The sequence below is a fragment of the Elgaria multicarinata genome, chromosome 17 (assembly GCF_023053635.1).
Source record: "Elgaria multicarinata webbii isolate HBS135686 ecotype San Diego chromosome 17, rElgMul1.1.pri, whole genome shotgun sequence".
In the NCBI taxonomy this organism is placed as follows: domain Eukaryota; kingdom Metazoa; phylum Chordata; class Lepidosauria; order Squamata; family Anguidae; genus Elgaria; species Elgaria multicarinata.
Genome location: NC_086187.1, coordinates 4,560,687 through 4,584,131, shown reverse-complemented (window position 1 = coordinate 4,584,131; position 23,445 = coordinate 4,560,687). Strand labels below are relative to the sequence as shown.

Genomic DNA, 23,445 nt, shown 5'->3' with positions numbered 1-23,445 from the left:
TATTATTGCTCCATCTCTTTCAGACCTGAGCCCTGGAGTCAGAAATGCAAGGGGGCTGTGCTCAGGTTCAGGTGAAGCGATGTGGGTTTGGTAGAATGTTTCCTTGCCGTTTGGGGCTGTGGTTCGTTTAAGAGTTAGTTGCCTGGGAGGAACTGGGACCGGTCCTGCTTCTCCAACCATAGGTTTGCCATGGAGGGAGAAGCTGCCCTGGCCAGGTGGCCATGCCTCTGCAGATCGAGAGCTTTTCCCGTGGGGAATGTGGGGGCTCTGGAGGGGGTTGAGAAGGTGTGGGAGCCTCTTGGAAGACAACTCTCAGGTGCAATGGGCATTCTCGGCCCCTCGGTCTCTCTTTTTTTCCTTTTGAAAGAGAGGCTGTTTGGAAAGTTGCACAAACCGGGAAAGGGGAGGGAAGCAGGGCTGCCCTTGCGCCTCACGCCCCTCGGGCCTACGCTTTGCAAGGGGAGGGCTGCGTTCCTCTAAGGACACTCGGCCGTGCTTGATCCACGGAAGAGTTCTGGACCTGGTCTGTGTTGCTCCGTAAAGAAGAGGAGGGAGGCAACTGCTGGCATCTGCCAGCTCTGGAGAGCATCTGTGTGGGGCTTGGATACCTGTTCAACCATGTGTGTCTCCAGGCACACATCGTTGCCCTTTGGAGGTTGCAGCAGGGGCATGGTTGCCCTGTGATGAGCGTGCCGGGATCCGTGTTCTCAGCAACGTGAAATAACTGTCCTACGATGCATGAAAGAGACAATCAGATTAGATCATGGAGAAGAGCGAGGCTGGGAGGCGCTTTCTGGAGCAACCCATGGGCCGCTGGTTGGCCGTGGTGTGAACAGAATGCTGGACTAGATGGACCTTGGTCCGATCCATCATGTGGTGGAGGCTGGTGGCTCTGATGTCAGTGGGGCAGGGACTCTGCTCTGGGTTTGAGTCAGAACTCTCCAAGTGGTTCTGACTGAAACCCAGGGTGGATTCACCGCCCCACTGATACTGGAATCACCAGCTTCCACTGCCAGCATGGTTCTTCTTATGTTTCCCAGGTTTGGGGCTACAACTCCCACCATCCCTGGAGATGATGGGAGTTGAAATCCAACATCTCTGGAAGTCACCAGATTAGGGAAGGCTGTTCTAAGGTGACAGTTTGGGGCAGGCTTCCTCTGTCTCTAATAGCTGCAGGGAAGAGAGAGTTTTACAGCTAAGTTTCTGTTATGAGTTCTAGAAGTGCCCGATGCTCTGAGAGGGAAAGGAGGTATTGAGTTCAGCATGTGGCCTGCAGTAGTATGATGTAGAGCAGGCTTCCCCAACCTGGTGCCCTCCAGATGTCTTGGACTTTTATTCCCATCAGCCCCAGCCTGCATGGCTAATGAGCAGGAAAGCTGGGAGTTGTGGTCCAAAACATCTGGAGGGCAGGTGCAGAGGCTTCGCTGCTCTTTGCTTGTCCTGGGGAATGTGTATATGGCCTGTTTACCCTGGCGTGGCTGCTTAGTGGCGCTGTGCTGTTTGTATGACACAGTCACCAACTCGCAGCCATGTCAGGCTTTTCCCACCGAAACTGCACCTTTTCGTAGTGTCATTTTACTCCAACTTTCCCAATTGCTCTGATGCCATCATGTTGTTTCTTTTGTCTGTCTCTGGTGGCTTTGGTTCTGGGGGCATTTCTAGGGCAGATCTTAGTGCAGGGTAAGTCCGGGAACATGGGGCACAGGGCAGGCTTGGCAAGCCGAATGGCCGCTGGCGCTGAGGTTTTTTCCTGGTTGGACAGCCTCCCTCCGGCCACCTGGCTTTCTCAATTCCACCTTGCCACAGTGATGCTGCGGGGTTTTCAGGGATTCAGGGTACAAAGTGGTGTGTATAGACACCCCCTTGCTGTGTCGCAGGTGCCACTGTATTAAGGGAGACAAGGACATCGGAGTCCGGAGTGGAGAATGACAGCTTTTGAAGGCCTTCAGGACACGAATCAGGTTCCAGTCAAGAATTGCTTCCGTGCCCTGCAGGGATGTTGCCGCCTGTCTGGCACGTAGAGAGTTGATTATAAGGCACTGATGGATGAGGACTGGCTAACGGGAAAGCCTGCCTTGCAATTTCCCCTGTGACTTTTCCTTCTGCCTGAAGGCATGGATTGAAATGGGAGTGTTAATAGGGGAACATTATCTAGGGTCAGCCCTACAGTGAGGCAGAGGGAGGTAGCTGCCCCAGGCAGCTGATTTGAGTGGAGTGAAAGAGCAGCAAATGACTTGGGCATTTAATGATCTTGCTTCCAAGGAGAGGCGCCTGTGGGGTTTCCTACTTCAGGTGTGGAAAGAACTTGGCCAGCCCTGGGCTCCTTGACTTGGGAAGGGGGTCACTGGCTGCTTCATCTCGGGCAGCAGAGGTCTCAGGCAAGCCAGAGGCTCATGGGAGGAGAGGCAGCACCGTTTCTGAGAACTGTGTGGAGCTGTGTCTTCTGAATGAGGCTGAACCAGCTTTGGATTCTGTAGCTGCAGAAAAATGGACGCTGCAGAACAAAATCAGGGCCCTCCCCTCACAGTCATCCCTTCTGTAAACGGCCCAGAGAGCTTCGGCTACGGGACGGTATATAAATGTAATAAAACAAACAAACAAATAAATACTACTGCGCAGTCCGGCGTGCCAGAGGCAGAGAGCGGACCTCCCTCCTGGCCAAATGGCTAAAGAGGCTAATCTCCCCTCCTCTCCCCACGCCCTCTCCTTTCTCTCCAGGTGATGCTGGTTGGTGACTCCGGGGTTGGCAAGACCTGCTTGCTGGTGCGGTTCAAGGATGGCGCTTTCCTGGCTGGCAGCTTCATCTCCACGGTGGGGATCGATTTCAGGGTAAGGAGCCATGGGGTGCCCTTGTTGCTTGGCTCTGGGGGCAGGCCTGGCCGTATCAGCCTCTGGCAGCAGAGGAGGAAAATCTCCAGCCACCTGGAGCGTGGATGCTCTCCTGCCCCAGGCTAGTTGCAAAGAACACCCTGTGCTCTTGTGCAGGAGCTGCTGGGAGAACAAGGTCTTTGTAGGTTGTGCTTCATGGGTCAGACTGGTCTGTCCCTTTTAATGGCATGTAAAGTGGCCTGGCCTGGCCTAGCCCTGCTCTGCTCTGCTCCAAGGGGGCCTTCCCTCTGGTTAGGGCTTGGAAGTGTCCAAGGCCGCAGTGGGAGGGCTTCCATCCCGTCCCCGTTGGTCACTTTGGCGGCAAATGTGATGTTTTAGGGATAACAAATGACACCTGCTGTGTTTACAAAAGAAATTTGCCATCCGTTTCGGCTCAGAGGCGCTGCCTTAGGGGCTGCATGCGTGACCTGAAAGGACAGGCTGTGCATAGAGCCACCACGGAAGCTCAATGATCGTCAGGGGCAAGTTGTTCTTTTGCCTCATGGTTAACCTCCACTTTCCTGGGCTTAACAACTGGGAGAAGCAGACTTTTCTCCTTGTGCTTTTGGAAGACACTTGTTAGTACATAATCTGTTTTGCAAATTTAATAACGGTGACGTAATCAAGAAGGAGCTGAAATCCTTATATGTGGATGAAACAGTTTTTGTTCAAATGCAGATTACTCAAAAAGACTTTTTGCATCTGCCAGGCCATTGAGTTGGGTGACCCTCATTTCAACTTTTGGAAGAGCAAATAGCCCTTTTCTAGTCAATCTTAAAGGCAAATGTCACATAGCCCTGAATTTTGACCTGTAAAGTTGCAGTCCTAAACCTACTTACCTGGGAGAAAGCCATGTGGGTTTGAATAACTCAGCAGGATGGAATTCTGAGTTGACATATCTGGGATTGCACTGTAAATATTTCAGTTCTAATGTCAAAGGTACAATCGGAAGTTCTCCTACAGAGGTCCTATTGAAATATATGGTTGTGCAGGGCTGTAGACAGGGGTGGGTTGGGGGCTGCCCCCCTAAATTTTCTCTACCCCCTATTATTATTATTATTATTATTATTAACAAACAAATAATTTTAAAAACATTTTATAATGTTGGCTTTAAAAGTCCTGCAAACCGGATGAAGTGCCCCCCTTCTTTTTGGGCATCCTCGCAGAACTTTTAGGTTGGCTACTGGGCTGGGCTCTCGTGCAGCTCCTGTTTGCTTAAGTGGGCTTGTACTGTAGAACTCCCCCTGGGCCATGGCAGTGTGAGCTGGCTTTTCCTGGTGGGGTTATTATTTTGTGGGCGTGTGTGTGGGGGTGGCTTTAATTCATTTTAGATTCCGGGTGACCTGTTGTCCACACCCAGCACGGTTTGTTAATCATGCACAAGCCACCCTGTGAACCTATCTCTTGTTGTTGGGTTATTCGTGACGGCTTGTTTTCAGAGTGGCTTATCGTGGTGTACAAACTTGACAGTGTGGGTTGTGTATGACTTGTTGAAAGGTTTGCAGACCTTTGCAGAACTCACTAATGCCACGTCCCACATCCATCCTCTCTTCTTCCTTGGCCTCTGTCCCTCCTCTGATACTTTGTTGCCTCCCTAGACAGTGACACCTTCCCCCACCCCCGATTCAGGGAGTTTTGCGCATATCTTTCGTAATTTTTTTTTCACCTTCAGAGAGTTTTGCACAAAGTTAACTTTATTATTTTTCATCATTGGAGAGATTTCCACAAATGTAACTTCATTGTTTTTCATTTATGCAAATTTAACTTCCCTTCCCCCCCCTTTTTTTTTACCTCTCAGGAGGTTTGTACAAATTAGCAGTAACTATTGCACTTTCTCACAGAAACTACTGTGCTTTAACGAAATTGTGCAAATCTTCCTGAAAGGTAAAAATAAAATACCTGCGAACATCACCGAAGCTGAAAAAAGTAATATTTAATATGTGCAAATCTCCCTGAAGTTTGTTTTTTTTACAAAATAATCTCTACTTTGTTGATAAGCGCCTTTGTGCTCATTAGCAGAGTAGTCTGCTGAGGTTGTGCCACAAAGGCCCATTAGATACATGCCAGGAATGGAGGACTAACACCTGGTCATCTGTTGGGAGTAACATGGGTTAGTGAGTGAACAACCCATCCACCATGGCTTAATTTCAGGTGGCTTATTGTGATGTGAGAACTGACCAACTCTGATGCTTTTGGCAGTTTTTTATATATATTTTTCCGGTCCGAGTAGGTTGCTCTATGAGGGACAGTAGAGTGGAGATCTAATGAAAGACCGTTGCAGGGCTGGTCCCAATTCTTGAGATGAAAGAAGGCAGGAAAAGGGCAGACTCACAGGCCAAAACACAACTTACGAAACTTTCTTTCTTTCTTTCTTTCTAAGGCTTCATATCCTAAATTCTGTAATGAGAGAGCAGAACGTTTGCAAAATCTTTTGAAAACACAAAATCCTGTGGGTGATTTCAAATGACAGTGATCCCATTTTAAAAGCATGCAATACACAGAGATATGGGGAAAGGTCCTCAGTTCTGCTGCATGTTGGGCATTTGAGAAAAGAAGAAGAAACCAGGATGATCAGGGGTCTGGAAACACAGCCCTATGAAGAGAGACTGAAAGAACTGGGCATGTTTAGCCTGGAGAAGAGAAGATTGAGGGGAGACATGAGAGCACTTTTCAAATACTTAAAAGGTTGTCCCACAGAGGAGGGCCAGGATCTCTTCTCGATCCTCCCAGAGTGCAGGACACGGAATAACGGGCTCAAGTTAAAGGAAGCCAGATTCCAGCTGGACATCAGGCAAAACTTCCTGACTGTTAGAGCAGTACGACAATGGAATCAGTGACCTAGGGAGGTTGTGGGCTCTCCCACACTAGAGGCCTTCAAGAGGCAGCTGGACAACCATCTGTCAGGGATGCTTTAGGGTGGATTCCTGCATTGAGCAGGGGGTTGGACTCGATGGCCTTGTAGGCCCCTTCCAACTCTGCTATTCTATGATTCTATGACCCTTTTTAGATTATCCCCAGGGCTGCTGTTGATTTCCCCATCACAGCCTTGCTGCAATCTCTCTTCATGCTGTTGTGCTTTAGTGCTTGCCGGGGAGGGACCCACTCCCTGTCTCCTGGGACCAGCCATGGAGGGCCACCCTTCCCCCTTTCCTCTTTGGCTGCCACGGCTGTGAAGGCAGGGCTTTCTCTGTTGCATCAGTGCCACTTTGGAACTCGCTTCCTTGAGAGATAATCGGGTAGTATTGTCTTCATTCTGCTGTCGGATTATAACATTATTATTATTTAGGTAATCCCTTTATATATCTGGCACTTGTGTGGTTTGGCTTTCAAATGCTCCTTTTAGCCTGCGCATTTTAAACTGCACTGTTAGGGATTACACTGCAGGCTTACCTTTTGTGTTTTAGCTTGAAACTGGTATAACTAGAGACTTACATTTTATAAATAAAGCAAGTGCCGGGAACACGCTGTGTCCGTGACTCTAACTACCACCCATGACTTGACCGTGTTAACTTCTCGCTGGCTCTAGGTATGTGGCTTAGAGTGTTCTTGGAGTTGTTGAGCTGGAGAACATGACATTTCCCCTTAGTAACATCTGCTTTTTTATTCCATCTGTCTTTCTATTTTTCGTGCAGTGTCTCTTCAGATCTCTCATTCCTTTTCGAGGATTTTAGTGAGATCAGAGTCTCTTTCAAGTTGCAGGGAAGATGGCCAGCGTATGCAGGATTATTTTGTTGCCTCGGTTGCAATACTGATGCCTTATTATACATTAAAGCTTTGCCTGGAAATCTCCCTGCATTGCTTAGAACCAGCAAGTGTAGCTGGATCTGGTGCTGGCAAACTACATTACAAAGGCCTGAAGAGGCTTTCCTGCTCTTTGCTTGCTCCTCCTGAAAGTTTTAGGTTGATTTGTGGGGACAAATGTGTGGATGGATCTCCCTAGTGGCTACTTTCTACCTGAAGTGTTTGCGTGCATTTTCTGCTAGATGGCTTTCTGAAATCTCCAGGATTTATGGGTGCATTAGCACAAGTTGCAATCCTTGTGAACCACCCAGAGAGCTCCAGCTATTGGGCGGTATAGAAATGTAATAAATAAATAAATAAATAAGTGTTTTCCCCAGTATTTGCTTGCCAGATGTTATAGATCACATTTCCTAAAAGTTTGAAACCGTAAACCAAGAAGGATGATAAATTAGGAACAGTTGAAAACGTATATAGAGAGACAGGTAGTGGTCAGAGTGTTGGACTGGGAGTTGGGAGATCCAGGTTCTAGTCCCCACTTGGCCATGGAAGCTCACTGGGTGACTCTGGGCCAGTCACAGACTCTCAGTCCAACCTCACAGGGTTGTTGTTTTGAGGATTAAATGGAGAGGAGGAAGATTATGTATGCTGCCTTGGATTCCTTAGGGGGGGAAAGGTGAAAGGTGAACTATGTACATTGTTCATGTACATTGTACATTGTACCATGTACATTGATGGTGCTATATAAATAAATAATAATAATAATAATAATAATAATAAATGCAATAAATAAATAAATAAATAAATAAATATCATCTTCTCTTCCTGCTACAGAGAAGGGATGTAGCAGATACAGTGTTGGATGTGGGAGGGCTGGGTTCAAATCCCTGCATGACCCTAATTCTCACTGGTCTTGGCAAGGCCCTCTCCCAACCTCCCAGAGCGCTTGCAAAGACAAAAGCAGAACGGGGCTCCTTAGAAGCAGGGTGGGTTAAAGTGGAGGCTGGTGGCGCTGATGTTACTGGGGTGGTGAATCCCTTGGGTGGGCTCCTCGCACCTTGAAGAGTCCTGACCGGTTCTGACTGAAACCTGGAGCGGATTCATTGCCCCGCTGACGTCAGGGCCATCAGCCTCCGCTGGCAGGATACCTTTATTCACACCTGTCTTGGCCATTGTGCCAGTCAGTCCTAGGAGCTGATGTTGCAGGCCCGGTTGCTTTCTTTGCCTGAGGGGGACACTGAGGCATGCCAACATACCATCATTCCCTTCAAGTCCCAGAGTTCTTCTGCTTCTACCCTTACTCTCTGCAACTCCCCCCCCCCCGGTCCCCTTTGTGCTTCTGGGTCTTTTTTGTCTGGTTGGCAGGGGCTTCCTTAGAAATGCCCCCTATTTAAGGAATTCATATCTTTAGCTCTGCAGGATTTTCATTCTACACACTTACTTTAAGGGCAACGGCTGATCTGTGTAATAAATTATTATCTGGGACAAGATCTCGTTTTAGTTGCAATACTGGTACCATTTTTTTTTCTAATCTTGATATCATGAATTATTGATTGGAACACATTGGATTGTCTTCTTCTTCTTCTTCTTCAGCAGGCAATCAAAGCACTCTTCATTCAATTCTCAAAGTTTTCAGTATCGTTTGAGGCTCAGTGTGTTTGGCTAGCAAGGCGCAGATGTAAGAAGAGGAGCAGTGTTCCTGTTTCCGCCCAATGATGTACAAAAATTGGGACAATGAGTAGGGATTTGGGCAAGAGCATTGTATCTGTTAACAGTATTTGAAAGATCACCTGCAGGGGTTCTAGGCCCAGGTTGCAGGCTCCTCCTGTTAACGGCTAATTTGCTGGAAGAAGGTTAGGATTGGGACCCTTTCCCCTGAGATGCTAGTTTTCTATGAAAGTGTCATGTCTAACCCTACTGCCCCTGTTTTGGGAGAAGGTGTTTCAGGTAATCAATCAGAATCAGATTCAGAACTAGAAGATGCAGTGCCAGACACCAGCCAGCCTGTACCAGTGGGGGAGGAAGCTCTCATGGGCAATGCCCCAGCTAGGAGTCAGCCCTCTCCAGAGCTTATCTCCTCAAGGCCAAATCCTACAAACTCAGTGAGAAGTGAGCTTTCTTCCGGAGGTGAGCGTCCCGACAAGCTAGTTGATGCTAGGGTCCACCGGAAGCTCAAACTCACAGGGCAGAAGGAAGGTGTGAGAAAGTCAGTTCGATTTTGCCAGAACCTGCCTCCACACCAAACTCTCTGAAATTATTGGCAGACAATTGCCTTGCTTAGTTTGCATAGTTTTGCCTAGGGGGACGTTTCCAGGAGGTTAGACTCTCTTCAGGTAGAAGAAACGTTTGTTGCTTAATAAAAGCTTTGTGGATTACTTAGCAAGCCTTGCCATTTGCCTCCCATCGAAAGCAGGAGTGTTCTGAGAAACATGACAGAAAGGGTGCTGTTTTGTGGCAGATTTGCCACCTCAGTCCAGGTAGGACATTGCAGCAACTGGGACAATTCCTGTGGTTCACAGGAAGTTGACCCTCCAAAAATCCCAGTAGAGCCCTTTTATACCCAGGCCGGGCCTGACGCCTGACGTGGCCCCACCCGTCACGTGAGGCTGTGAGGGATTTAAAGGGGCGGACGCTCTCGCTTGGGCTGGGCACTGTAGGTTGCCAAATTGTTCCTTCTACCTCCTCCCATGGGGACATCCGTGAGAAGAATGAACAGGCTTGGATAGCTGCTGCTGTAGTGGCTGCCAAGCACTTGAGCTGCAAAGGAGGAAGTCCTTGGTTCAGATCCCACCTTTGCCCTCATGCGGTGGCCTTAGACAAGCAGCCACTCTTTCTCAGCCTCAGCCCCTCCATCTGCCATATGGGGCGTCATAATACTGACTGAATTTTCAGAGGTGGAAGCGAGAGGTAGGGGGCCAGGGGTCGATTCCCCCAAACCCATCGGGGGGACCAACCACACACACACCCCCCACATTGCTGCAATTTGGCAGCAAAAAAGGGCCAGTTTTCCTTTAAAAGAAGGACAGGGATACAACTAGATAATGCATGTGAAGCACTTTGAACCCTTAAAAGTGCCGCCGCCTCCTCCTCCTCCTCCTCCTCCTCCTTCTTGATTCAGGCTCCTCACCCTAAAAGTCTGTGAAGCCGTTTCCTGGGTCTGAGTCTTGTTCTCATTCTCGCTGAGCTTTGTTTGTTTATGGCATTTATATCCTGCCTCTTTTTTCCGTAAGGAACTCCAGGCGGCCTACGTAATCCTTCCAATTTCTAGGTCTGGTGGGTTGAGGGGCAGCTCCTGTGGCCAGACGCATGAGGTCCGTCCCTGCATGTAAAAGAGCAGCTGTCCAGATGCTCCTGCGAAGCTCAGGAGGAGGTGGCAGTGAAGAAGGCAGTCCCCAACCCTGTTTCCAGCTGCTGGGCTTCGAAGCGCTGCTTCTGTCGTGACTGCAGACTTCCAGCTAGTGGTCATGGCTGATAGCTAGGAAGGGCCCAAGCCAGGCTTGACGCCCCCATTGGTTTTCCACAGTGCCTTGTAACTAGTAGTAGATGGTTTCTGAACCCTGAGAATGTAGTTGATGCTTTATGAAAGCTGCTTTTGCTAGTGACCCGTGCATGTTCCTGCACTCGTGGATAGGCGTTATGGGAAGAAATTCTTCCTTCTGACTACCCTTCAGCTCCGGCCTCTCCGTTACATCACCAGACGTTAAGCGCTGGTGTTGCGAGGGAGGGAGTAAAAAGTTGCTCTGTTCAGTCTACGAAGTTCAGAAGTACCATGATGCTGGCCAGACGGAAGGTCCACCTGGTCCAACCTCCTGTTCCTACAACGGCCCATGAGTTGCCCCGATGGAAAGCCTTGTTTGCCCCACAGCGATTGGTTCCACCTAGCCATCATGCCATCTACTTGAGGTGGGGCCTTATAGCCGTTTGGCCTCACAGCCTTTGAGAGACCACTTCCTCCACCACCACCACCACCACCGCCATCTCTTTTAGTCTTCTTTGAAAGCCAGTATGGCCACCACCACATTTTGTAGCAGGGAGTCCCAGAAATGAATTATGTATGGTGCGAAGAAAGGAGTCCTTTCTTTCCTTTCTTCGATAGGCTCCATTGGATCACTCTCCGTTCTGGTATTATAAGAGATGGTGACGAAACGCCTCGCTCCCTTTCTCCAACACACGTATGTGTAACTGAACACTTCTGTGAACCCAGTTTGTTTCTCAAAACTAACCCCCCAATCCCCTTCCCTATGCTGTAGCCCCCTGATTGTTTGAGTTCCCTTTTTCAGCACCTTTCCCATGTATTTCCTTGCGATGGAGTGGCCAGAATTGTGCACCGTGTTCCACGTGTGGCTGCACCATCCACGTGGCAGCTTCCCATTATATACATTGAACAAGCTGGGTTGTGTGTGTGTGGTCCTCCCACCCAGCCACCCGCCCGTGCCCCGGAGCCCTTCTCAGCACCTGGTGCTCGTTCTTGGAATGTGGAAAGCTGCGTGTTCCCTTGTGAACTACAGAGAGATTGGGGAGATGGTGCTTTATTTATGGGACTGGTATAATTACCCGTCGTTTTCAATACGAGATGCAAAGCAGATGACTCTGCCTGTGATTGCACATGGGGGTTTCATTTGCCTGAGCTTTTTAAGGTTTAATTTGTTTTTTCTCCAATAACAAAACGGTTGCCTCAGTCGGGGCTTTTTGGCTTCCCTCACGGGGTTGGTGGGGAGCTTCTATTGCTCTGTCTAAGCCTTAATTAAAGCATCAATAGGTTGACAAGGTTTAAACTATGTTTGATTCCCTGCATAATGAAAAGTGAAATAAATTAACACTTTTCCACCTAAACGGGGGAAGGCTGAGGAAACAAAACGTGCAGAACAGCCCTTAGCTGCTGCTTTCTGGAGACTTTAAAAATGCTCCAAGACAGGTTGATAAGTAGCTGCTCGCCTGTTGTGAGTGAAAATTATTTCCAGGTGAGCATTTTAGAGAACATATTTGCAAACTGGATGAAGGTGGCCCTGGGGTGGTGGGTGGTGGCTGTGGGTGTTTCTTTTTCAGGCTGCTGATGTGTGCCAAAAGATTTCCTGATATGTACCAGTAGATAAACAGTGATTTTAAAATATCAAATAAGAGAGCCAGTGTGGTGTAGTGGCTAAAGTGTTGGACTGGGAGTCGGGAGATCCAGGTTCTAGTAACCACTTGGCCATGGAAACCCACTGGGTGACTTTGGACCAGTCAGACTCTCAGCCCAACCCACCTCACAGGGTTGTTGTTGTGAGGATAAAATGGAGAGAAGGACTATGTACGCCGCCTTGGGTTCCTTGGAGGAAAAAAGGCGGGATATAAATGCAATAATAATAAAAATATAGAAGTTGGTTAGTGGAAATTCCTGTGGGATATTAACTTCTGTGGGCTAATTTTTAACTCTGCATGAAGTATGAGGGTTTTTCAGATCTGGCGACACAGCTGAAGACTTGCAAGGAAGTGGGGTGGGAAGGGGCCAAAGGCTGCGGAGGAGGCTGAATTCTCTCCCTTCCACTTACCCTGGGAGGGATTTCTCCCTCAGTCCTGCCTCTTCCCCTCCTCATATATGGTACTCAGGGGTGTGTTTATTTTGTGGGAGACTGGGGAGGTGTGTGTGGGGGATGTGATTTGACCTCTGTGTATGTTTGCAAGAGTGGGGTTGTGCCATTGGTAGACCTGAGCTCTGAGTGGCTTGTGTGGTTTTGCCAATCGATGAGCAACAAGTAAGTACGTCTGAGGTAAGTCAGGCCTCAATGCTGTAAGAGTTTACTTAAATCTTACCTGTTACTCTGGCTTTTCCCCAGCCATGAGCTAGCTGTCTTTGAACTATCCATGATGCGCACATGTGTGGGTGTTTCAAAATTCTTTTGTAAATTGCTCTGGGATTTGTTCAAACCAGAAGCAGTATATAAACATGGCTAGTAAACAAACAAAACCCAACAACCTTCCTTAAAGAAGGATGCTGTATGGCAAATAATGAGGATCCAGGCCTCTGTCTTCAGTGCTCTGTCTTCAGTGCTGTTTTTCCCATGTGGCTTTTGTAAATGCAGGTTGCGAAGTAGCGCCCAAATAGCTGCCTTTTTAGAAATGCTGCTGTTTAAATTTTTTAATTAAAACTGCTTCTTGAAAAGTGCCTGTATCCTGGTCATTATACTGTTCCTTCAAGGGGAGACAAATCGAGAATTTTGATAGGCATTTAAGTTCTCCCTATGAGCAAAGGTTTGCCATTATTTTGTATTTCTTAACAGCCAGCTTTATGGAAATGTAATGACTAAGCAAGAAGGACCAATTAGTCTCCATGGTGTTCCCATTTGGTTGATGGATGGAAGCCAAATGTCTGCTTAGCCAGTGCCTTAACTCAGGTATCCAACATTCAGTGAACAGTTTGATTTGAACGTACTGGGATCTCGTTGGAAAAGCAGCAACTTGAGAGGTTTTGTCATCTGAAGTGTTGCGCAATTCCTATTTTCTGCAATTTTTTTAGGGCCAAGGAGGGATCTTCGTAATGAACATCAGGACTGCACTGCTGAATGGGTCCATTGAGCTCAGTGCACTGTTTCCAGCAGAGGTCAGCCAGATGCCTTTCTGTCTTCACAACCAGGGCACAAAAGTCTTCCTTTGTTGTTTGTCACCATCACTCAGAGATATGGTGGCTCCGTTTAGCTATAATGGATCTCTCCCTCTGCTGCCCCCATGAATTTGTGTGATATTTTTAAAAAGCCATATAAGGATTGGAATAGACATGATGTGAGAGAACTCTGATTGCATCCTCCGTTTTAATTGTTTTGGGGTGGGTGGGTTTGGGTGTTTTTTTTAAATAAAGCACAGCTGGCAAGGGTGGGAGATCCAGTCAGATTGAAACCATCTTGCTGGAGGAAGGGGGGGGGACTTTTCCCAATCAAAATCCCCCTCCCCACCTGAAGCTTCTGTTTGCCCCATTGACGCAATTAAACCAGTATCATATGGGCACCCTTATATTTTGTCTCATGGGACAGATAGCAATTTCAGGAAGGGGGCATTTTAATCAGGAAAATAATTTAACCCCTCCCATGCTCACTGCCATGGCCCTGATCCAATTCAGAACCCCTTTGCTCATGGTGGCTTCTACCCTTTAAAATATTGTAAGAGATCCAGTCAAGGGTCTATCAATGTTGGCTCTAGAGTGGCCCCGAGGAAATGGTCATTGCCTCCATCTTGTGGCAGTGAATTCCATTAGTTAAGGATGCACAGTGTGGAGAAGGACTTCTCCTGTCTGCTCTGTACCTACTCTGAGCTAATTGCATTGAGTTTCTAGTATTAAAAGAGGAAGAGAAGGGTGTGTGTTTCCTGTCCACACCTTTCATGATTTTTATCCTGTCACTCTCCCCCATTTAATTTTCCTCTCTCTTCCAAATGAAAAAGACCCAAATACTCAACCCCTTAATGGTTTTGGGTTGCCCTTTTCTGTATGTTTTCCAGTTCTGTGATCCCCTTCTTAAGACATAATAACTAGAACTGCTCGTACAGTTGAGACAGTCTATCCCAAGTTGATGGAAGATGAACGATCTCCAAACTGATTGGCAGCCTGATACCCAGAGTTCGAAGCAAGTAGCCTGAGGAAGGGAACATTCTAGCTGTGTCCTTGGCAATGGAGAGCTTAATCATTGGTGCTGAACACTCTAGATAAAGCTGTCCTATGTCGGTGGCTCTTGACTTCAAGGTCTGTTAATTCTCCCAGCCTTTAATGTAACTCTGAGGCCGGATCATATGGTTGTTTTCGTGGCTGTTTTGTCTTTGCAAGATCGTTCTCCGGTGGGCTTGGCACTGTGATTGTGGCAAGAAAACATTGTGTTTCAGTGTTTTGTAGCTGATTTTGCAGTAATTGTTGTGACAGTAATTCTTGGAGCTAGTGTAACCCTGGGAAACTCTGCAAAATAACTTGAACTGGTGTCACTCCACATGATCTTGAAGCAATTTGCAAGGGGAGAAAGGTGACCCCAAATGGCAATGTAAGTCCATCTTGATTGGCCCGTGGAAACTGCTTCCTGACTGTCAGAGCAGTACGACAGTGGAACCAGTGACCTAGGGAGGTTGTGGGCTCTCCCACACTAGAGGCCTTCAAGAGGCAGCTGGACAAGCATCTTTCGGGGATGCTTTAGGGTGGATTCCTGCATTGAGCAGGGGGTTGGACTCAGTGGCCTTGTAGGCCCCTTCCAACTCTGCTATTCTATGATTCTATGAATGCAATTGCAGAAGTTGAGAAGTGGGAAACCTTGGCTGTTGAGAGAATCATGCATTTATGAACTTTGGAGGTAAGGTTTATCCACCAGTAATGTTTTAAGTTGTGTGAACTGCCCAGAGAGCTTCAGCTATTGGGCGGTATAAAAATGCAATCAATCAATCAATAATATTTAATGTCAAGCTGGGGTCAGCTCCTGAACTTAGTTACACTATCAACAGGATAATGGGGAAGCAGTTATAGAGGGTCTCGGAGTCTATGCAGCGACGTGTCAATGTGCCACCACTGCATGAGAAGAGCAGTTGAGCTCCTACCCACACATACACACCAGCCCTGGGGCGGGATGGCTTCTTGGTTTCCAAGCTGGCAGGAGGCCCACCATCTGGGAATGGGCTTTGCCAGGTGGAGAAATAATCAGAAACAATGACCAAGGAGAGGTAGCAGGAAGAGAAGGCTGGATATTGTTTGAAAACCAAAACAAGCCCCTTTAGCTCGTTGTGCTCAAAGGTTGGAGAAAACTACGAGTGCTGTTGCTGGGGCACCTAGATAGCACGATGCAAGGATAGGCAGCTGGCTGCTGCATGGGAGTTCACAAGTAGGGTGGTCTCCTGTCTCTGGGCTTCAACATCTGGTACGTTGGGTGTCTTGCCTCTGAAAGCTCAGGTTCTGCTTCTTGATACCTTCGCTTGTAGCCTTCAGTAAGACTATCTCCGTGAATGTACCACTGTCTTCATGAATTACCACAAGATGTGGTGATGGCCACCAATTTGGATGACTTTAAAAGGAAGTTAGATAAATTCTTAGAGGAGGAAGCTACCAATGGCTACTAGTCCTGATGGCTTTGTGCTACCTCCAGTATCAGAGGCAGTAAGCCTATGTGCACCAGTTTCTGGGAAACATGAGTGGGAGGGTGCTGTTGCATTTCTGTACTGCTTGTGGATTTGCCACAGGCAGCTGGTGGGCCACTGGATGAATGGAATGCTGGACTACATGGACCCTTGATGTGATCCAGCCTCAGGGCTCTTATGTTTTTATGTTCTTATAGTGGAGATTAGTGGCTTTGATTTTGGTGGGGCGGCACCCTACCCCCAAAATAGGTACAGCACCTTGGATAGATCCTTTAGAGTTCTGGCTAGTTCTGCCTGAAACCCAGAATGGTCTCACAGCCCCACTGAAATTGGAGCCACTAGCCTCCACTGTGTTCTTAATATAATCCTTTTAGGGAGTCATTCACCATTGTGGCTATCCCAACATCCTGTGGCAGGAAGCAGTATTTCCATTTGTGGGCTGAGGTTCACAGTCCCTGTATGGTTTGATTGGCACTTCTACTGTCCAACTGAACACAGCCATTTGGGAGGCAACCGGTGTAGTGCAAAAATAGGGCTTGCCGCAAAGAGATGGAAGAATATAGAGTGATGGTCCCAAAGGGCAGCTTTCAAATGGTAATAGGAAGATCATTGCATTCTTGTCAATATTCCTGGTGATTCTCACTGACATCCCACGGATTGAGGTGAAAGCATTTGCTGTTTTTGTTAACATTTTTCACTAACGCTGGGAATCATTTATCCATTCTGCCGTTATTTTTTTTTTAAAGGGATTGCATTGAAAAAGCTTTAAAGTGTTTGTCTAGTTGGGAAGCAGCGTCCTCTCAGTGATTGTAGCCTGTGGCCAAGTCCAATCAGTTACGTAGCACTAGAGCAAAAGAAAGAAAGAGGCAAACCCTCAAAAATGGAACTAGAAAATAGGATTTTATAAAAAGGTTAAAATGCTCTCATAAAATCCCTGGCTCATTTTGGTAAAACCTTTTTCAGAAGCACTAAAATAAATAAATAAATCAACCGACCATAATACTGATTATCATACACATCAACTTTATTATATATACCTTAATACAATAAACCTCAAACTAATCATAATATAAATCAGCATCAATCATGATTAACAGAACTTGTGCACTGACACACTAAAACTCATTGAAAGGTTATTTTTATCGTTATAGATCCCCTTAAATGCCTGAAAGTGAAATTGGTGACAATTCTAATCAACCCTCTCGGTATATAACAAAGGGAATAAATAGACAAAAGAGATTGCAACCAAAGATAGTGGCAGTAGCTGCTCAGATACGCTTGTTTATGTAGCATTGTGACGCTGTCCCATTTATTACATGAGTCTCAAGTGGCCACAGACTTGTCCATGTGACTAATTGAAGATGTAGACAGTGGAGGAAAATATGGCGCGGTAATGGCAGAAAATGCATCTAAGCAAGTGAATGTTGTCATTTTTCTTTTAAATCTTCCTGTACCTCCCAGCACCACTTTTGAATCAAAATAGAAATGAGAAGATGTTTGGTTTAACCCTGTGAATGTTTTCACCTCATATCATGTGTGTATGTATGTGCATGTAGGGGAGATATAGATATAGATATATATTCATTTTTATTCTGTTTTTACTATATGGAGTTCAGATTGGCATACATGGGAGTTCCCCAGAGATCTCCTATTCAGACTCTGACCAGTTTTAGGTTGCTGAGGTTCAGCAGGTTTTCTGCATCAGGCACTTTCTGACTATGTCATAAGACCTATTTTGAAACCATTTTAAAGACAATTTTTTGGTGAAGAGTTTTCTCAAATTACAGAAACCTGTCCAGCCATAACAAACCAACCGATGATGGAGGGCGATCCAAAGGATGGAATTAGCAAATATTCAGCAAGTTGGATGGCATAAGATGGCCATCTGAGTATTCCAAAATTTCCCCCATGGGGATCTGAATTATTCAGTGCAGCAAAGCAGTAGAAAGTGTTCTTGCCGGATTTAATAGCATAGATGTTGAAACCCCAAACACACACTCAGAATAACTAATTTGCAAAGACACAGACAACTGTCTGGATAACGAAGAAACATCCCTAGAATGAATTATGAGATCCAGAACTTGTAGATAACGCGCTCTGCCTGTCACGTTCATGCGGGAACAATGAGAAGCCATGGGTATATAATTTGCAGGACTGAGAATCTGCATTGGTACATTTGCTAGCAAGCAAAGTCTGAAATTGGATTGTTGGGAGTTTAAGCTTTTGTTCTCAAATACTAGCCCTCAAGACTCAAGGCAATTTTTGAAGACAAGGAGAGACCCTGAAACGGATGACAGTGGGGCTGGCAGTATCTATGGGATATAGGAGTCCTTCATTCTTCGTGTTCAGAGGAGGGCAGCCAGGATGATCAGGGGTCTGGAAACAAAGCCCTCTGAAGAGAGACTGAAAGAACTGGGCATGTTTAGCCTGGAGAAGAGAAGATTGAGGGGAGACATTATAGCACTCTTCAAATACTTAAAAGGTTGTCACACAGAGGAGGGCCAGGATCTCTTCTCGATCCTCCCAGAGTGCAGGACATGGAATAACGGGCTCAAGTTAAAGGAAGCCAGATTCCAGCTGGACATCAGGAAAAACTTCCTGACTGTTAGAGCAGTGACCTAGGGAGCTTGTGGGCTCTCCCACACTAGAGGCCTTCAAGAGGCAGCTGGACAAGCATCTGTCAGGGATGCTTTAGGGTGGATTCCTGCATTGAGCAGGGGGTTGGACTCGATGGCCTTTGTAGGCCCCTTCCAACTCTGCTATTCTATGATTCTATGATTCTTCAAACCTCATCACTTGCTCTTTGCAGACTCTGATTCCAGGGGGATCTGATAAAAGAAAGGAGCAAGTAACAAGTGTTTTCTTGAGTTGTTTGCAAGTGGGCCTTGCTTGCATACTCATGGCTTAAGCACCTTAGAATCTGCAGCCTAACCGAGCTGAGCCATTCAAGGGTGTACATGTGCACATTTGCAATGCTCTGCCCTCCTGAGCAGAAAATGTTGCCTCCTTTCTCCTGTGTTTGGTGTGGTACCCTGGGAGGGCCCGTAGCCCAACGGCAGAGCCCCTGCTTTCCATGCAGAAGGTTCCAGCCTCGATTGCTGGCATTTCCAGGTAGGGTGAGGAGGAAACAGTCTTGCCTGAAACCCTGGAGAGCCGCGGCTGCCAGTCAGTGTTGACAATACTGGACCAGATGGACTCAGTAGAAGGCAGCTTACAATGTCCCTTACACTCTCCAAGTCTGACCTAGGTCATTTTGGCTTGTCTTTCTGGCTAAGCCTTCAGGGTGGGGTGGGGTGTGTGGATAATCTGAGCATTTCCCCAACTTCTGAGAAGTGACACATGTTTTTTAAAAATTAAAATTGGAGGCACCCTTCATTCTTAATACCTGACTATGAGCATGTCCATACGGCTTCTTTACCCTGACCTAAATGTGTCAGCTAAGGATAGTATGTCACCTCTGAATGAATGCTTAGAGGCGGTAATGGGCTGGATGAGGAAAAACAAACTGAAGCTGAATCCAGAAAAGACAGAGGGGCTCGCTATCAAAGGCCACAACCTGGGTTTGGAAGTGTGTCAACTGGTTCTGGATGGGGTTACGCTCCCCCTGAAAGACTGTGTTTGCAGCTTGGGGGTGCTTCTGGATCCGTCGCACCAAATGACAGCCCAGATACTATCAGCTTCGGCTGATACGCCAGCTGCGCCCTTCTCTAGAGTTGGAAGACCTAAAGACGGTAGTGCACGCGCTGGTAACTTCAAGGCTTGACTTCTGCAATGCGCTATGCATAGGGCTACCTTTGTGCCTAGTCCAGAAACTTCAGCTAGTTCAAAATATGGCAGCAAGGCTGGTCATGGGTATACCTAGGGGTATTACACCAGTTTTAAAATCTCTTCACTGGCTGCGAATTAGTTTCCGGGTGAAGTAGAAAGTGTTGGTTATCACCTTTAAAGCCCTACACGGTTTGGGTCCAGGCTACCTGCGGGATCGCCTTCTCCCATACAATCTGTCCCGCACACTCAGGTCCTCTGGGAAGAATCTACTCCAGCCAGCAAAAACAAGGCTGACAACTGTTACCCAGAGGACCTTTTCTTCTGCCATTCCCAATTTGTGGAATGGCTTGCCGGGAGAGATTCGTCAACTTAACAGTTTTCCGGAATGTAAGAAAGCCATAAAGACTGTTCTCTTCCGGCAGGCCTACCCAGTTGAAGTTTAAGATGCTTTTTTTTAATAATGTGCTGCTTTTAATAATGTATTAGTATTAAATGTTTTAATTAGTTACATTTAAACATATATTCTCCCAGTATTTTAACAGTCTATAAATTAATTTTAACTTGCTGTTTTAAATTTGTCTTTTAAATTTGTATTGCTGTATTGTATTTTTGTATTGCTGCTGTTTTTATCTTGGCTGTGCTTTTATATTGTATTTTATATTATGGTTTTATACTGTTGTTTTATACTTGAATTGTCTTAATTTTGTAAACCGCCCAGAGAGCTTCAGCTATTGGGCGGTATAGAAATGCAATAAATAAATAAAATAATACGTATTTTATGGTGTGTGCATTTGTGTTGTACCCCACCTCGATCCAGAAGGAGAGGTGGGTAACAAATAAATAAATAAATAAAATTATTATTATTATTATTCACATTTTAGGACACTTGATGCAGCCGCCCATTCGCCGCAGCATCGCTTCTTTAATGCAATAATGCGCATATTCACACTTGTGATTTACCGCGACTTCTGATCAATGTCTGAGTTTGCACTGCGTCATAGTTATGTTTCCTTGGGGGAGTTAAATCGCATTTTGACATGTGGGCGTAATTTTGAGGGTAGGACAAAGTGATTGGCTGATTTCCCGCCTTCCCTCTTATCGCGTCCTCTGGCTGCCTCATTCCTTCCTGCCGTTTTCATGTTGAATTAAGATGGAGCTTTTAAAATGAAAACAAAGGGGGGGGGGAACAGGCAGTGAGAGACAGGAGACGTGTTCAGTCCCCTGCTCACATCCTCCTCTGCTGCCTCATTCCTTTCCCCACTCGTTTTTCCTCTTCTATGAATCTGCGGAGCTCCGCAGATAAAATTTATAGCTTGCCTCCTCTATAATCCATAGCCTCGTATGTGTGTACGTGCTATTGGGCAGTATAAAAATGTAATAAATAAATAAAATATTCATAACTGCACTATCAAAAAATAATTCAGGAGATAAATCACTGTTGATGCTGCAGTGTGACACTCTTTACCTAGATTTGAATCAACAAAAATTCAGGTTTATATTCAATGAGGAGCAATCCTGTGGTCAAATAGACGGGGGTCAGGTTTCTGTCATGATTCGTACTACTAGCAGAGGTGGAGATACTGACTCAGAGGGAGAAGGCCAGCTGAGTCACTAGTGCCAGCCCAAAAGCACTGGATCCGGGCCCTAATGCTGAACCTGAGTTCAGCAACCGGGGACTATGAGATTTGACACCGCTGAGCCAGACCCTGCTGAGGAACTGGCATCTTTCCTTTAAGGGCCTCATGTGGCAAACCTGTTCACTACCGCATCATGCCTGGCAAGGGGAAGATGATAGAGTACCAGGTGTCAGTTCCTAGAAGGGTCTCCATTCTCTAGCAAGCAGGTGGGTCATGGGAGGGGTCCTCAGGCTGAGGAACTATAGAGAGAGGGGGCTCAGTTAGCACCCCCAGCACATGTGGGGAGGAACAAGCCCCGCCTTCCTTGTCTAGGGTACTGAAGTATTCATCTCCAACTGCGCTTGCTTTCTCACCTGTCTCTTGAGATTTGACTGGCTACTGCCCCTGTCTTTCAGTCCTTACTCTGTCTATCTGTCTGCTCCAGACCCCTGCCCAGCCTCCATGGGTGGGCTCATCCTCCCCAGAGCATCTGAGAGTTAGAGAGACCTGCCCCCAGAGTAGGGATGTTGGAGGAATCCAGTTGGGGCGTGGAGCCCAGTGAGTTTTCAGTGGCTCATCCTCCCAGACTCCAGCTCAGTCATCTGTGAGTCAGGCCATCTCAGTGTGTGAAGAATTGGGCTAACTCATGTTGTTGTTGTTTTCAATTTTCACATAATAGCGTCGGTAAATAGTCTAATTTGTGCAAATTAGATCATTTATAGCTGCCATTTTGTGCAAATTGCACTATTTATGCCCACCTTACAAGCAAATTGGCCTGCGATTTTGTACACATACACACACACGCACACACACACCCTGGTAGAGTTCCCGGGTTTCAGAAACTGTTGCACAGCTTGGCTCACTAATGCAAGCTGAGCCAGGTCCTTTGCAGGGATCTGTCAGGCCCAAAAAGGGCCAGACTTCCCCACAACAGACAACCCTACCCCCGAGTAGCCCTCCCACTCTGTCTCTCTAGATGAGTCACTGCTCTGAGCATGCCTCTTGGTTGGAAGCAGTGACTCATGTAGAGACCCTGTTCGCAACATCCTCAGGCAGCAGGGCCCTTCTGCTGTGTTTCTGGATTTGGCTTCCATGAATGCTTCCATCAGAGCCAAAGTGGATCTCAGACCGACGTGAAGCAAGGCTGAGCAGTGAGTCATGCAGAGATGCTGTGGGCAGCTTCCACTCTCTGAGTGCGGTACTTTGAGGTCACAGGGACATGTGGTTACCTTGGATTTCTCGTGAACCACTAGCATTGCCCCAACCTGTAGCCTGGGCGTTATTGATCTAAGTCAACGTATAAATGCTCAGTTAATTTATTATCTGCTACTTGCGGCTGTGTTTATTACAGTGGTAAGGTTGCTTAGTAGTCCTGACAGAGTTGAAACTGAACTGGAAAAACAATCTCATCCCCTGTGAGTTAAAAACGAGAATGGAAGAGCGCCGCTCCGCGTCTTCTCTGCCAAGAATAACAAAAGTCTGATTTGTAGCTTCCGACACTAATTAGCTCCTTTAATTACTGCCAGTGACTTCCTCTCCTTTGGGTTATCTCAACAGTCTTCCTTTCTGAAGCTCCTCAAGAAGGACCGGCCCTTTCCAGATAGCAAAATCCTCCTCTAGAGATGGTGCGTGCCAGCAAGCCCTGTGAGGCGTTCTGTGGCGGGAAGATTTTCTTTTGCATCCTAGATCCAGACAACCCACCTTCTGTGACCAGTGTAAATTATGCAAAATATTTTCTTATTTTGCGTAATTCATTCTACGTAATGTCATCACAGGGAACTCCTATTTTGCCGCCCATCTGACTACTGAAATTCCAGCAGGCACTGCCTACACACTTTCAGGCCTATCTCCAGAGCCACAAAGGCTAGGAATTTCCTGTTTACAAAACAAAACTTAGGTTCTTCGTAAGGTGAGATCTGTGTGTAATACCAATCTCTGCAGTCCCATAAATTATTAAATTCACAATAGAAAGCCATATGTAGCACATGCTGATATTCTGCAGAGACTCCAGTGTGAGGAGAAACTGCAGGAAATGCAAAGTTCTTGTCATGTGCGGGCCTGAACCCCTCCACAATACTCTATTTTATTCTCTGTTTTTAATACTAACGTGCCAATCTGGGTATCAAACTCCTGGCAGGCAGCTCAACCCCTGTCTTTATGGAGATGGCACAATTTAGGGTTTGCAGCCAGCCTCTCCGCCCTCTCAGTAGAAATTCAGTACCTTTTCTTTTCTGTAACTATTTGTGCTTAGAGGTGACTCACTGTTATGTCAGAAATGTCAAATGCAGCAAAAGAAAAGCAGCAGCGCTTCAAGTCAGTTTATTCATGTCTTGGAGGAAAATGAACCTTCATTTGAAATTCTAATGCCTGTATAAGG

At 46.7% G+C, this 23,445-nt stretch overlaps 1 protein-coding gene across 1 annotated transcript in view; it reads left to right on the top strand.

The window, feature by feature from the left end:
- The window catches only part of RAB26 (RAB26, member RAS oncogene family), a 165,418-nt gene that overhangs the window by 1,241 nt on the left and 140,732 nt on the right, over nucleotides 1-23,445 (top strand). Inside the window, exon 2 of the mRNA XM_063143666.1 lies at nucleotides 2,719-2,829. Coding sequence (XP_062999736.1) covers nucleotides 2,719-2,829 — 111 coding nt within the window. The remainder of the gene's footprint in view (nucleotides 1-2,718; nucleotides 2,830-23,445) is intronic.